Source organism: Bombyx mandarina, chromosome 04, assembly GCF_030267445.1.
Source record: "Bombyx mandarina strain Sakado chromosome 04, ASM3026744v2".
Lineage (NCBI taxonomy): Eukaryota > Metazoa > Arthropoda > Insecta > Lepidoptera > Bombycidae > Bombyx > Bombyx mandarina.
In genome coordinates this window covers 2,264,583-2,279,380 of record NC_143211.1, presented here as the reverse complement: position 1 = coordinate 2,279,380, position 14,798 = coordinate 2,264,583, and the positions used below count along the sequence as shown (strand labels likewise).

At 36.2% G+C, this 14,798-nt stretch overlaps 3 protein-coding genes across 3 annotated transcripts in view; all 3 read right to left on the bottom strand.

The window, feature by feature from the left end:
- Positions 1–125: 125 nt before the first annotated feature.
- LOC114249858 (uncharacterized) lies at positions 126–4,600 on the bottom strand. The gene is made up of 5 exons (XM_089740435.1): positions 4,337–4,600; positions 3,128–3,222; positions 2,591–2,834; positions 1,337–1,467; positions 126–225 (listed from the first exon to the last, which is right to left on the bottom strand). Exons 1-5 carry the CDS (start codon positions 4,598–4,600, stop codon positions 144–146), a joined length of 816 nt encoding a protein of 271 aa, XP_089596561.1. The 3' UTR covers positions 126–143.
- A 722-nt stretch (positions 4,601–5,322) lies between these two features.
- Positions 5,323–8,446, bottom strand: LOC114249854 (uncharacterized). Its single transcript, XM_028183565.2, has 4 exons — positions 7,059–8,446; positions 6,454–6,675; positions 5,833–5,966; positions 5,323–5,527 (listed from the first exon to the last, which is right to left on the bottom strand). The coding sequence occupies exons 1-4, from the start codon at positions 7,311–7,313 to the stop codon at positions 5,464–5,466; spliced, it is 675 nt and encodes a 224-aa protein (XP_028039366.2). The 5' UTR covers positions 7,314–8,446; the 3' UTR covers positions 5,323–5,463.
- Positions 8,447–11,549: 3,103 nt separating this feature from the next.
- The window catches only part of LOC114249833 (endonuclease/exonuclease/phosphatase family domain-containing protein 1), a 29,541-nt gene continuing 26,292 nt past the window's right edge, over positions 11,550–14,798 (bottom strand). The window contains exon 6 of the mRNA XM_028183540.2: positions 11,550–13,306. Within this exon, the coding sequence (XP_028039341.2) occupies positions 13,071–13,306 (236 nt within the window). The 3' untranslated portion in view covers positions 11,550–13,070. The remainder of the gene's footprint in view (positions 13,307–14,798) is intronic.

The following is a 14,798-nucleotide window of genomic DNA, read 5'->3' as shown; positions in this document are numbered from 1 at the left end:
ATCTCTTGAGAATGTACAATAATTGCATATTATAATTTTGTCCCATAAGTCAATTTATAAATTTGTCGAAAAAAAACCACTCAATTGTGATGTAATTAATTTATTAGATACTGCGTACCGTTAAATGTTTTAAAAATAAAGCTTCAATTTCCATGATTCCGTGTTTTCTTGTTTGCTAAACGGGCCGCGGTTTCGTCGCACACTTGGCATCTGAACGATACAAAACTAAATTATCAATCGCTGGAGATCGATTAGACATTAAACAATTTGGAGCAGGGAGTTAGGTACTGTATTTAAGTATATGAAAACAGCGTCGGAACGCTTCTTCGAAAAAGCGGCGCGACACTATAACACTCATCATGGCCACCGCTATTTACATGCCCGATCCATGGAACGACATGCAGTCGCCGTCGCTTCCAACACATCATTTCGGTGCTTTTAAGCATTCCCAGCACCGTTCACCGTTCTCGTGTTGTACTCGTCTTACCCGAATACAACGACGTGCAACTTAAATCCCAGACAACTTAACCCACTGAGTTTCTCAATGGGACGCGCTTGCGGAACGGTGATAGAACTGCTCTTAGCGAAGCACTGCTCTTACCAAGGCTAGAGTTAATAAAGCCTCAAGCTGAGCCCCACGAGCTCGCCTACACATTTGGTAAAGCCATTGTAACTCCTTGAAATTATTATCAGTACGAAAAAAAGGTACTGTGTCATGTGCGCCTGAAACACACACGGGACAAGAACATATCTTTAACAAAGTAACTGACTCCGAAATTCAATTCGGATCTGGTGATATAATTGGAATCGCTGGCCAATAGATCGACGAGGAGTTCGCCGGCGCTGTGCATTTGTTTCATTAAATCGAACTATTCAAATTGTTAACTTTAGATTTTTAATATTTTTTTTGTTACCTTCGTAAGTACACTAGAATACGGCCCTGGAATCGAGTGGTTATAGTTCATCAACATCAGCGATGCCAAAAATAAAGATAAAAAACGCCACACGAATAATGCCGTATCGAAGCTAATTTGTTTTAAAGTAGATTCTATACGCATTTATTATTTTTTTTATTGCTTAGACGGGTGGACGAGCTCACAGCCCACCTGGTGTTAAGTGGTTACTGGAGCCCATAGACATCTATGACGTAAATGCGCCACCCACCTTGAGATATAAGTTCTAAGGTCTCAGTATAGTTACAACGGCTGCCCCACCCATCAAACCGAAACGCATTACTGCTTTACGGCAGAAATAGACAGGGTGGTGGTACATATCCGTGCGGACTCATAAGAGGTCCTACCACCAGTAAAGCACCAATTCAGCACCATACACTTACTGAGGTGTTTTAGCGAGCCAAAATTCTTTGTTCGGTTCAGCGTATGCCCTTAATTGCCTGCCGTCCCACGAAACTGACTCCATCCTCCACTCTGGAGATACGTACGGTGCTCTGATATTCGGTATAGTTATCTGAAATCATCAATTTAGCTAACTCAAAACAAACAGTGGTAAAATAGATAATGCCTTTGAATAAGTCTGTATTTTTAGTATCCGGCAAAACAATGACAACTATGTAAAAATTATTGTAAATAAATAATAGTTAAAAAAACTAACAAAATACGCTTTTATACAAAATCCAACTAAAAAATAGAAAATAAATTTGAATTAAAAATAGTGTAAGAAAAAACGATTTTATTGTAAAAAAGTGTGGGGCGCTTTTCAGGATATTATCAAAATAACCCTTCTACTCATATCTATAACTACTGATACCATGCACCCCAAGTTCTTTTACGATAAAATCATGTTTTCTTACACTATTTTTAATTCAAATTTATTTTTAATTTTTTAGTTGAATTTTCTATAAAAGCGTATTTTTTGTTAGTTTTTTTAAACTATTATTTATTTTTAATTTTTTAGTTGAATTTAAATTTTTTCAACTTTTTTTCATTTTTTTAAATATTGATTTGTCATCAGTACTTAATAAGTATATAAAATTTCGAGTTAATCCGACGTTTTGAAGGGGGTCAAAATCATGTTCAAAGATTCCGTTACATACTAACATATATTAAATACTCTAAAGCTTATAAAAGCGTATTAAAAAGAATATTGTTTTTTTTAATTTGGAATAAAACACTGTTTTAAATATGCAACAAACAAAAGGGAATCGAGGTAGTCCACACATTGACTATTTATTGCCGTCCCTCAAGGCTGATTCGGATAAACTGATTGACATCGTTAATCGAATTGTTATGTTCACCTCCGTCGAGGCACATCTAAATGAACGTCAAATTTGACTAGTGTGACGGTCGCTAGCTTCGCTTGAGGCGGCTGATCCCCGCAAGTATTATACCTCTAAGTCTATTTATACGAAATCATATGAAATTATCAATAGCGCGATGCATATTTTCGTTTAATAATTTATTTAGATTAAATTGGATTCATAGTCATTTTCTCCTCAGTGCTTCTTTGAAGCGAAAAGCATAAGATGATTTTAGTTAGGTGAACATTGAAATTGTTTTTAATTTAAAACTGTTCATTTTCAATTTAGTTTTGGCGGAAAGAAGTATCAACGGATCTCTCAATATCAACTCACTAACGTTATGCGGGTAGTACTGTATTTGTGATATATGTATTTGTTACGAATCTCGTCATATTCAATTGATAGTTGTATCGTAATGTTGGGCAAATGAGTAAAAAGTTCATAAACATTTTCTTTTACCGGATTCGCTGGTGCCGGCGTACCGGGGAATGATGCTTTAATGTTATTCGAAGGAGGAACCCTAATTGTTACATTTTTTGTCGTCGAGTAGAAATTTTCAATGAATTTCTCGCGTTTTCTACAATAAAATTAATAAAATGTTCAAGAGCGTGTGTAAATAAATGTGCCTACCATTCGCAAAACCTACTGCGAATTCTAAGGCATCAAGTGAACTTGCTTTCAAGTTTATTGCTTTAAATTATACGATTCGTTGTATATTTTTCGTTATAGTTAACATTTATCTATTCGTGGGAATATAATTTTAAAGCGTAGTTCATGAAATTTGGTAGATACTTTATAAGGAGACTTCTAAGGAGGGTCTTGTCGACATCTTGAGACAAAATACTATTAAACAGGGCAGTGAATACAGACTCTAATTGAATGTCGTCCATACAAACAGCCGGTGTCATCACGAGGCGGGGCCTAGACTTTAATATGTTCTTGTGTTCAATATCTTTCGGGCGCTCCTGTGAAATTCAAGAATGTTCTAATCAAACTTATAAATTCCTAGCAGTATCCGTCCGCTTCGCTGGGCATTTAAAAATAACATTATTATATCTCAACCACACAAAGATTCGCATCATTAACGCCCTGTAGCCAACTGGTGTAGGGAGTCAAACACTCATATGAGTCGACTATTATCAAAGCCGGCAATGTGACTTTTGGACAATTATTGGTAAATCAGAAAAACGAATTATTGACTTTGTATTCCATTGGCAGTCACAAAACTCTTCTGAACGACATCTTAGATAAATAACAGGTTAAGTTAATACTTTATTTAACGCAGGTTTTGAACCGTATTCTTTGAAGGAGACGATTATATTCAAATCAATCTGTATTGACATATCAATAACATTTTTTTGTCCAAATGCACAGATTGCCACCTTTGATAATAGACGACTCATATACCTAAATATTAGCCTATCCATTAAGTACGTGTATTTTCTACATGGGTACCAAGTTTCAAGTCAACCGGATGCATGGTTTAGTAGTTATAACGGAACATCCGTAAAAACCACTGTAGATTTATATATTAGTATAGATTAATAATATAATTATGAATAGTAAATACACAATATGAAGCACGCTTTTTTTTGACAGTATTTCGTGTTTTGACGATATTCTTTTCGGTATTTCGCGATACGTCGCTCCCCACTTAGACATGCAGGTCTCATTTATAAGTTATAGGGTCATTAAAGAGGTCTGTTTGGCTTTTAATTGGATACGGGGTTGAGACCTCCCGTGTTCAATTACTTATTATTAACACTTCGATAACTTCCGGTCGCCGTAACTATATAACTCACATATTTTCCTATCAAACTCCATAATTGGTATGTAAGCGATACACACTGTACGGTACATAAAATAGAAGATATTTTGTAAAACCTGAATCGCATTAATGTCGCTTTCAAGTTAAGTTTGTATGTATAGTCAATTTACCGAGCGAAAATACTCGGCTAGGTGGAAGACATTTCCTTTGTAGTTCCTTAAGTCTGTCCTAAACTCCCTAAGTAATGAGTATATTAATTTTATTTCATTACGAAAGGCAACTATTTTTTTATGTTTAAATATATAACGCACATATCTTTGCTGCACATCCCTAGGATTCGTTCTCACTACATCCTTAGGCCTCACAAATAGATCCACTGAGACCCTCCCGTCTGGTTTCCAATGACTCAGAGTGTGAATATATTTAAGAGGAGCGGGCGGTATTCTCAAGCAAACTTCTTTATCAATATATTTAGTTTCAGTAATCGGTAAAATCTGACCATCATTGTAGTCCCTTAGACTAGATGTTTTGTAGTCAAAAAGAAGTGATTCAATGCGACTATTGTTATTGGACATTATACTATTTGAATAAATACAATGTAAATCAAAAGATAAGTATATATAGAATAAAATTTCAAAAATAAATATGAGTATCAAACAATCACTTTGTTTTGTCAGTTCATCATATTACTTTGTCAAAAAAAAATGTGTACAATTTTGACATTGATTGTGTCATAATATTTTACACAATGAGGATTACATTGGATTACATTCACTGCCGTAAAAAGTTTGGTTGGAATAAGTATTTGAGAAAGTTATGAATGATTATGTTTTAGTTTTAAAATCAAGTTGAGAGAGCCAGGATTGTTAATATATTTTGTTGAGTCGTAAAATTATATTGTACTGTACATACCTATTTACATGAAATGTGTACAGTACCTATGTACTGGTGGTAGGACCTCTTGTGAATCCGCACGGGTAAGTACCACCACCCCGCCTATTTCTGCCGTGAAAGCAGTAATGCGTTTCGGTTTAAAGGGTGGGGCAGCCGTTGTAACTATACTGAGACCTTAGAACTTATAACTCAAGGTGGGTGGCGCATTTACGTTGTAGATGTCTATGGGTTCCAGCAACCACTTAACACCAGATGGGTTGTGAGCTCGTCCAATCATCTAAGCAATAAAAATAAAAATAAAGTCATAATAATATGTAGCAAGAGGATGGACTGCTACGTTAAGCCCCGAAAATGCTCGAATAATTGTCATTGTAATAATGATAAAATTAAAGAATAATACTACTATAATATCATTTTTTTATTAATAAGAACTAGAAACTAAACCATAATTAAACATTATGCTACAAACTAAAATGCTTAAAAATTATAATCCTTCTAAATTAAAAACACAGTAATGATGTTTGAAAACTGTTAGAAATTGAGTCTACAACTTTTTCGAATATTTTCGATACTCTCTCACACGAGCAGACTCGTCGCACGGCTTGCACCTGTAAATAAAAAATATTTTTACGAAAGACTATATTAAAAACACTATATCTTGTAAAATTAATAACATAGTATTTTATTCGAAGAATTTACCTACAAGGGTACTAATTTAATGATATAGACACAAATAGAGATATTGATTAATTTTAGTCTGTATTTTGTTTTCTTCATTAGATGTATTTTATAACTAATGGAACCGTATTATTTTAACATCGGACTGGATAATTCAAGAATAATTCAAATTTCAACTGTAATTTTGTTTCTTTACAAATATGATCACGTTTTTGTTAAATGAAATAAAACCTACCTAGACCTCTCCCGTTCCAGCCAAAATTCTTTACTTGGATCACAATGGGCTCTTAATTGCTTTCCATCCCAAGAAACTGATTCCATGCGCCACTCAGGAGATACGTATGGAGGTTGCAGTTTTGCCAAAGCTACCTGCAAATATTCACGTCGAGAACTATGGTAATTCCACAACAAACTCACGAGTAACTAGACTTATTTTCGTTCGTAATTCACAAATGATAACTTCAACTTTATAAGGTGAAACCTCATAACATCAGTTAGGTTTTAAATCTACCGTTTTTAAAATCATTTAACACGCTAAAACATATATACATCATGGTTTTATGAATTATTTTCTCATGTATACTTATTGTGTATTTGTTCTCAATGTGTCTGGGTGTTCATCCTGTTGGCGCGAAAATGCAGCTATCGAATATCGATACGGGCGGGAAATACAGGATTGGACAATTGTCATTTACCTTAGTGTTTGTTATTTTTTATGCTTTCAACAATTGAATCTGCTTTGAATTTACTTGGCTATAACCTATATTATATACATTTAGCTCTATTTATTTAGTGACTCATTAATGATACAGTTTGTAAACTATAAAGCTGAAATCGTGCTCGCCATTTTACTCACAGGGTTGGCAGCCGCTGGTAATCCAGGTAAAGGAGCCTTGACACTGAAATATGAAGTTACAGCTTCCCTTAGTCCTTTGCTGGTGTCGCTAGTATACATATCGTTACATAATATATCCCTGGCTCTTGGATTTTCAATGTCATCCATACTGACTGCCGGGCTCATTACTATACGGGGTCTGGTCCTTTGAGCGATTTCTCTTTCTGTGTCTTCAGGTTTTTCCTGTTTAATATCATTTTTGATTAAATTTTTAATTTATAGATCGATCAGTCGAGATCATTGTTTTTATTGCGTCATAGAAAACTAGACATTACGTTACCTATCATTGTCGCTAGGAGGAGACGAGATGAATGCGTGACTTTATTACACAGATATCATAGTTATCTGGAAGACTAGCTAATTTTAGAGTGAGCATCTTTGAAAACTGCTTTAGTTAAAAAAAAATAAAAATTATCGCAGTTTCCACATAATTAATTGTGCAATTACAATACTCGTATTTATGTACTGACTCACGAATAAAATTAAAAACACGTATTACGCTACGCGAAAATTAAACAATATAACAGGAATTGTACGATTGATTTTTATAAAAAGTTAACTCATACGCAAGGCTGCTGAACAATCCTTGGATCGGTGCCCAATATCTGCTTCGGTCTATGTAACAAACTGAAAGATATCGCTTCAGCCTTCCAATCGGAAAGCGTGTGGACATCTTTAAGTGGACGCAGCTTCGGTGGTGCTCTCCGTGGTTTTTCGTTGTACACAGTAATTGATTGTGGCCTAATTTCGCCATTTCTATAGTCAGTACGGTTTGTTGTGCCGTAATCGAAGAGCATCGATTCTATTCGCTTATCAGACATTATTTTTCTTAATCTTATATATTAGTAATTGTGAAATTATGAAACGTTCACGCGACGAACGCCAACAAACATGACACATAATATATTAAGTGTATAATATATGCATGACACTTGACAAATAAAAAATTACACTATGCAGTTTGTAAATGCGGCTATAGTAAATAATATATGTATGTATAATAAACACTATATGTGTGTATTTTTTTTTCTACCTAAGCTGGTAACCTAGGGTGTTATGTCCCCCTCGCATGTCGGTCTGGGGACCGGCGAGGGGGGCCTAAGAAGACGACGTGCAGGCTGCTCTGCACGCGTTTCACGCAAGAGCATCCGGGTGATAGAAGGCCGGCTATCCTCGACCCACGCTGGTTCTGATCCAGCAGGGTATTCCGTAGGATAACTCACTCTAACCGGCGACATCTAGACAGGCTTCGAATAGCCAGCCAACCGAGAAGGCTGGTGGTCTTGGGGCCGACGACGGTGTCCCCGGGGCAGGAGGGGAGGGGTGATGGGAGAGATGTGCTGCGCACTAAGCACTACATTTTCCTCCGTTTGCCTTTTCTGTCTCATCCGAGGTGCGGATGTGGTTTGTTGAGCGACAGGAGGTTTTAGTCGGTTCGACTCCGCCATGCCCCCCCCGCCATCCCCAGTGGAGGGTGGAAGTCCGGCGATTTCCTCCTGTCCAAAAAAAAGCGTAACCAGGCGAGGATGTGTATAGTAAACAATACATAGTATATATTAGCCGATCCGACAGACTTAGTCCTGTACACAAGTCTTATATCTGAATTCTTTTTTGAATAAGTTCTAATAACCTGGACCACTTTGAGGAAATTTAAATATAAAGAAAAATAGTTATTACTACGCCGTATTTTGAATCTAAGCCATTCTCGAATTTACTTGAACGCGCACAAAAAATGTCATCAAAATCGGTCCATCCGTTTAGGAGAAGTTCACTAACCTATGTTCCACACCGTTCACTAAATAACAAAATCAGCTTTATTCATTAAAACGAGATTATTAAGCAAAACTTACCTTTCCCAGACCATGAGATATGGGCTCATTCATACAAATCAGAGTAACTTATGCCTGAACTTAGTAATTGGAAAACATAACGTAAGCCAAACTTTTAACCTGTTTAATTTAGCTAAACGAGTTTTTTTATTTATTGCTTATATGGGTGGACTAGCTCACAGCCCGCCTGGTGTTCAGTGGTTACTGGAACCCATAGACATCTACAACGTAAATGCGCCACCCACCTCGAGATATAAGTTCTAAGATCTCAGTATAGTTACAACGGCTGCCCCATCCTTCGAACCGAAACGCATTACTGCTTCACGGCGGAAATAGGCGGGGTGGTGGTACCTACCCGTGCGGACTCCCAAGAGGTCCTACCACCAGTGAGTTAATTTCAAATAATCAAAACAAATTACATATAATTCAAATAATTTATTATATATTCACCAATAACTTACACAAAGTTATAATTAAAACAAAGAAATAAAACAAACAATTGCTTAAAAAACGTGATTATGCGTATAAATATGTATTAAATAAAAACACATTTCTTTTTTTATACAAATATCACAAAACTAGTAACACGCTTATTTTGGAATCTCAATGACAAAATATGGACATTATGTTTCATAAAAATTAGCTTTTCATTTTATACGCGCCTATGGTTGCAAATTGGTAACTACATTGTGACGTTGCATTCAGCAGGTCAAATCCCTTGGTCCTCTTTATACTTTATATGCTATTCTTCTTAGCAACAATAGAGGATAGCTGATAGCTTTTATTTTGCCATATAAAATGGACGAGCTAACCACAGATTAACGATATAGAACGATTAGTCACACACGACTACGTTATATAATAATATAAAGGAAGAGATAAAATAAAAACGGGTTTATTTTATTAGTTATTTTTTACAAAAAATATTTCAATTACTATTTTTTTACTTTGCTTTTGTTGATTTCCCTTTGCCTATTTAAGTTTAAGCAAATAGTTCTCAAATTCAGTGGCAATGCGTACTAAATAAACTGTTCTCGCATATCTTCATCAGTGCCGATCCGTACTAGATAAACTGTTCACGCATATCTTCAGCGATACTACCAGATTTGGGACTTGTAACTAAATCATTTCTGACTGACTGCAACATTCGAGCTCATTCGAATTTTGGTCTCACATTTTATGAGGAAAATATAGTATAATTTATACTATATTATATAATAAATTCGTTTGAAGAACGCTAATATGACTTTTACGATAATTTAATTTAATTGAGCAGATTTTTGGTTAGGATGTATTCACGAGCCCCTCCGTCCGTCGTATTGAATGATTATTGTCCCAACGCATCTCACAAGGTACGGCGATGCTCAGTACGTAATGGACTATTCAATATATAGACGAGAGAAAACGGAAATGTCATTACTTGGTATTTTGGGTTTAATAACTTTTTCACAACATATTATTGTAAGTATATATAAATAAAATAAAGCTTCGTATGGTTTGAGTGTCATTTTCCTACGATTAAAATTTTCATGTTTTTTTTTCAACTTCCTATCTCTATAAATATATGAGTTATGAATTTTTTTTAATAGTTTTATGGTTCTGGCGCAAATTTACGTTTTTCTAGTTACGACAATTCCGCTTTATTTCGTCGATATGTTTTTATAGCCCGTGACGCAGTTAGCGCTCCTCGCTACTGGGCCGAGTGTCGTCAGTTTGATTTCCACTACAAGTATCAGTATAACGAACAGATTTGAATAGTGTTTCTTGGTCGTGTCCAATATCTATGTAAGCAAATCGTGTATTAATATGCAGCTAAGTCTCTGGTTTGTATGGCACAGGGATCTCTAGAGCGGGGTCAGGTGAGTGTACGAACTATCACAGATAGTAAATATAGACGGACGTCTATTCTTCAGACCAGACCGCGCGCTGGTCTGCGGTAGAAACACACAGAACTGAAGTTGTGAGTTGTAATACTGTATGGCTGTACGAAATAACGAAATAATATATGTACGAAATAATACTCTTGCATTCATCGAATGAGTATTTCCCACCGCCCAACGATACTTTTTGTATTTTCCCGCCCAATATTATATATAATCTATGGATATTATTTGTATATTAAGAGTAGGTTTGTAGTAGTATTGTTCTGATACCATGACCATTAACGCTGGCGTTCCACAAGGTTCGGTACTCTCCCCCACGCTTTTCATCCTGTATATCAATGACATGCTGTCTATTGATGGCATGCATTGCTATGCAGATGATAGCACGGGGGATGCGCGATATATCGGCCATCAGAGTCTCTCTCGGAGCGTGGTGCAAGAGAGACGATCAAAACTTGTGTCTGAAGTGGAGAACTCTCTGGGGCGAGTCTCCGAATGGGGTGAATTGAACTTGGTTCAATTCAACCCGATAAAGACACAAGTTTGCGCGTTCACTGCGAAGAAGGACCCCTTTGTCATGGCGCCGCAATTCCAAGGAGTATCCCTGCAACCTTCCGAGAGTATCGGGATACTTGGGGTCGAAATTTCGAGCGATGTCCAGTTTCGGAGTCATTTGGAAGGCAAAGCCAAGTTGGCGTCCAAAATGCTGGGAGTCATCAACAGAGCGAAGCGGTACTTCACGCCTGGACAAAGACTTTTGCTTTATAAAGCACAAGTCCGGCCTCGCGTGGAGTACTGCTCCCATCTCTGGGCCGGGGCTCCCAAATACCAGCTTCTTCCATTTGACTCCATACAGAGGAGGGCCGTTCGGATTGTCGATAATCCCATTCTCTCGGATCGTTTGGAGCCTCTGGGTCTGCGGAGGGACTTCGGTTCCCTCTGTATTTTGTACCGTATGTTCCATGGGGAGTGCTCTGAGGAATTTTTCGAGATGATACCAGCATCTCGTTTTTACCATCGCACAGCCCGCCACCGGAGTAGAGTTCATCCATACTACCTGGAGCCACTGCGGTCATCCACAGTGCGTTTCCAGAGATCTTTTTTGCCACGTACCATCCGGCTATGGAATGAGCTCCCCTCCACGGTGTTTCCCGAGCGCTATGACATGTCCTTCTTCAAACGAGGCTTATGGAGAGTATTAAGCGGTAGGCAGCGGCTTGGCTCTGCCCCTGGCATTGCTGAAGTCCATGGGCGACGGTAACCACCCACCATCAGGTGGGCCGTATGCCCGTCTGCCTACAAAGGCAATAAAAAAAAAAAAAAGGTAGGTTATAAAATGCAGATATTCCTTATTCCATAATTTTTACATTAATAATAATTTAAAAAAAACAAGTCAAAGTTAATGATTAATTAAATATTCATAAATTAATATCTCGACGAGATCATTCAATTACATAATTACAAAAATATTTACTTTAAGTAGTAATTTAGTTTCTCTTAGTAAATATACAATTTTGAATTTTGGTTTTCAAATTTATTAATAAGATTTGTATAATAGTTTTTTCAAAGTGAGCTGTGCTTTGAATATAATTATTAATAATCGTAGCTAAATACATAATAATCCATAATATTTTATTTTTCAAATTACATACATTCTTTGTTGAGAGAAAAATAATAATTTTATAAATATTTCAACAATTTACTTCACTATTCTATAGAATGACATTTTAAATGTAATTTATACAGTAACAGCGAATAGAGTCGTCCCCGGCCACCACAGATGCCACATCCGCGATAAAAATAATGTGAGACTATCGCCGTAAGATTACACCACAAAATGATGCTTTTTTTGCCAATCTTTAACAGCGACGCGTTTGAGGTAACTTCCATAGCGGGTTCATTGTCGTCACTTCATTTATATGTATATATATATTATTTATTTACCATCACCTAGAAAATCGTAATTTTATCGAGACTTAACGAAAAACTCAGCCAATTATTGATTTAATTTGGAGTAGTTTAAAATGGCTGTACATAAAAACAAGTAAGGTCCGTGATAATCGAAAAGTTGATGAATCTCATTGAAATTCTTATTGTTCTACGGAACGTATGAAAATTTAAAGCAATAGCCGCATTGCTGAGCTGTCGATCTTGGGAGCCGTGTCTTCTTCAATTTAGAATTTTTAATTTTATATTAAGCAATACGATGCCTAAAATTTTTAGCACGAAACGTCAATAAGTCTAGTGCTAGCCGAAAATAATACTGTAAGTTAACCACAGAAGAGTTGCGGGCCGAATACAGATTATATGTATATATTATATTATATATAATAACTCGTTTCCGCTTGCAATATAATCGATTTTAACGACTAGACTCGGCGGATCTAGAAAAGTCTACAATGCACTATGAAAACATAAATGAGTTCATAACGTGACTATTGTTAATGAAACGCGTATTTCACAGTTCAAATTCAAACAGACCCTTTAGGGTCATTTTATAGTAAATAATTTCTCTCATATATTACGTTTCACCTCTTATAAATAAGAATACATTATTGAAAAAGATGATATTTAAAAAAAATGAATAAATATCATTGTTCATTTTTATTTATTTAAATATTGAATCCTATCTAATATTGAAATTATTTTTTTCAATTAAATACACAAAATATTTTATATATTATTATACTATAATCTAAATGCCCCGTTTGATTATGTACAACGATAAAATTTGACACTTGGTTGGCGCCAAAATTTGACAGCCTAACCTCACTTAGAATCAAATCTCAAAAATACACCACCAGTACAGATTGCAGTTGGTGATGAATTCGGCTATATCTTCGGTTTTGTCCTTTATAAGTTCACGTCAATCTGGAACTTTTAGTTCGGCCCAGATGGGACAGAAGGGCGACGCGGGCCCACCCCACGACCAGCCTCGCGGTATTGCCAGATGGCACAACCCAGTTTTGACGGCTCCCGAGTGGCCGTTGAAGCCGCTCGTTTCAATGTTGCCAGGACATAAAATAAAACTTTGGCCAAGCGCGTTCGCGTCCACGGTCGTCGGCAAGTCTTCGTCAAGGATCGATTGATACGATTTCAGTTCTGAAATAAATTGTTCTTATTATATAATTTCACTAAGCATTTGTAAGCAATAATTGTAAAATTAAATCGGTTTGTTACAAAGGTTACAAAGATATACGCGGCCGTTGCTACATCCATTTCAAATTGATTATCAGTTTAAAAGATGACTAATTAATTATGAAAATAAAATTATATCTGTTCACGACATAACCAAATCTATCCTGAGAAGGAGGGAGCCTGGAAATCAGTAATACAGGTTTTTGAACTTAATACAAATTTCAACTCTGTCAAAGGCTAACAAAATAAATTATAAGGTTAATATCTATTTTGTACTATACCGTTAAAAGCGAAAATATATCTATTTTAAAACGACTTTCAAATTTCGTTTCTATACGCTACAACGATATTGTTATGTTAATTCGATTGGACGGACTAATAACTGAATATTGGCTGGCTTCTAATAATGCAAAACTTTAGCGTATTTTTAAAAATAACTTCTTTAACATTGTGAGCTGTACAAATATTGATCAAGAGCTCTTTAACTAGAACAGAATTAGCGCACTTTAACTCGAGTACTTTATTTACAGCAAACACAAAGCCGGTACATATTCCGTAGCGTCGAAATATAATCTTGTGACAACGTCTAATCTTAATAATCCTTACGAAATGTGTCAATGACACATGACCATTGAACGATAGCGTGTATTAAATTACTCACAATTAATCCTATTGTAATTATGATATGATATATTTTTATTTTTTTTTAGTTGGCGGGCCCATTACTATGTGAAATATGGATACCGGTTTGACCAATTTAAAAAAAAATCAGGAGAATTTAACAATTAGGGGCACATTTATGAGGCTAATATTGAATGCTTTTTTGCCACGTGGTTTGATGGTCTTGTTTTTTTTTAGTAAATCATTTAGTTAATTCTGAATTGTTAATATTGTTTTACAATTACACATAATTGATTTAAAAAATACTTGGTACACCTTGGATCGTAAGTATTAATGAAAAATTCGCAACATAAGCAGTTTTAGCGCGCTATTTTGTGATCGGCGAGGGTAGTTTTTGCGTTTGCCGCATTCTATTTTATTTTATTTCATAGATGGCTGGACGAGCTCGCGGTGCACCTGGTGTTAAGTGCCGCCACCCACCTTGAGATATGAGTTCTAAGGTCTCAGTATAGTTACAACGGCTGCCCCGCCCTACAAACCGAAACGCATTACTGCTTCGCGGCAGAAATAGGCAGGGCGGTGGTGCCTACCCTACCCGGACTCACAAGACGTCCTACCACTACCTATTAGTCAGTCTAAGTTTATAGCGATGCCAGGTGGCACAGCCCGGCCGCTGTCTATCCTGCCCTCTAAACAAAAAACGACATAATATCTTAACGCATACACTTATAAGAGTATGAGAGCTCATTCTGGGAGCTTGTAGTTCATCTGTAAACATTAGGTATTTTTTTTTTCTATGGTTCTAGCTAGTTTAACACTAATCATACCAACACTT

Coding starts and splice junctions, on each gene's coding strand:
- LOC114249854 (XM_028183565.2), bottom strand. CDS start 7,313: ATGTCTGATAAGCGAATAGAATCGATGCTCTTCGATTACGGCACAACA. Junction 5,967..6,453: donor TACCAGCGGCTGCCAACCCT/GTGAGTAAAATG, acceptor GAATATTTGCAG/GTAGCTTTGGCAAAACTGCA. Junction 5,528..5,832: donor CTGGAACGGGAGAGGTCTAG/GTAGGTTTTATT, acceptor TTTTATTTACAG/GTGCAAGCCGTGCGACGAGT.
- LOC114249858 (XM_089740435.1), bottom strand. CDS start 4,600: ATGTCCAATAACAATAGTCGCATTGAATCACTTCTTTTTGACTACAAA. Junction 3,223..4,336: donor GGGATGTGCAGCAAAGATAT/GTGCGTTATATA, acceptor TGAATTTCACAG/GAGCGCCCGAAAGATATTGA. Junction 226..1,336: donor TGGCTCGCTAAAACACCTCA/GTAAGTGTATGG, acceptor TTGATAATTTAG/TTTTGTATCGTTCAGATGCC.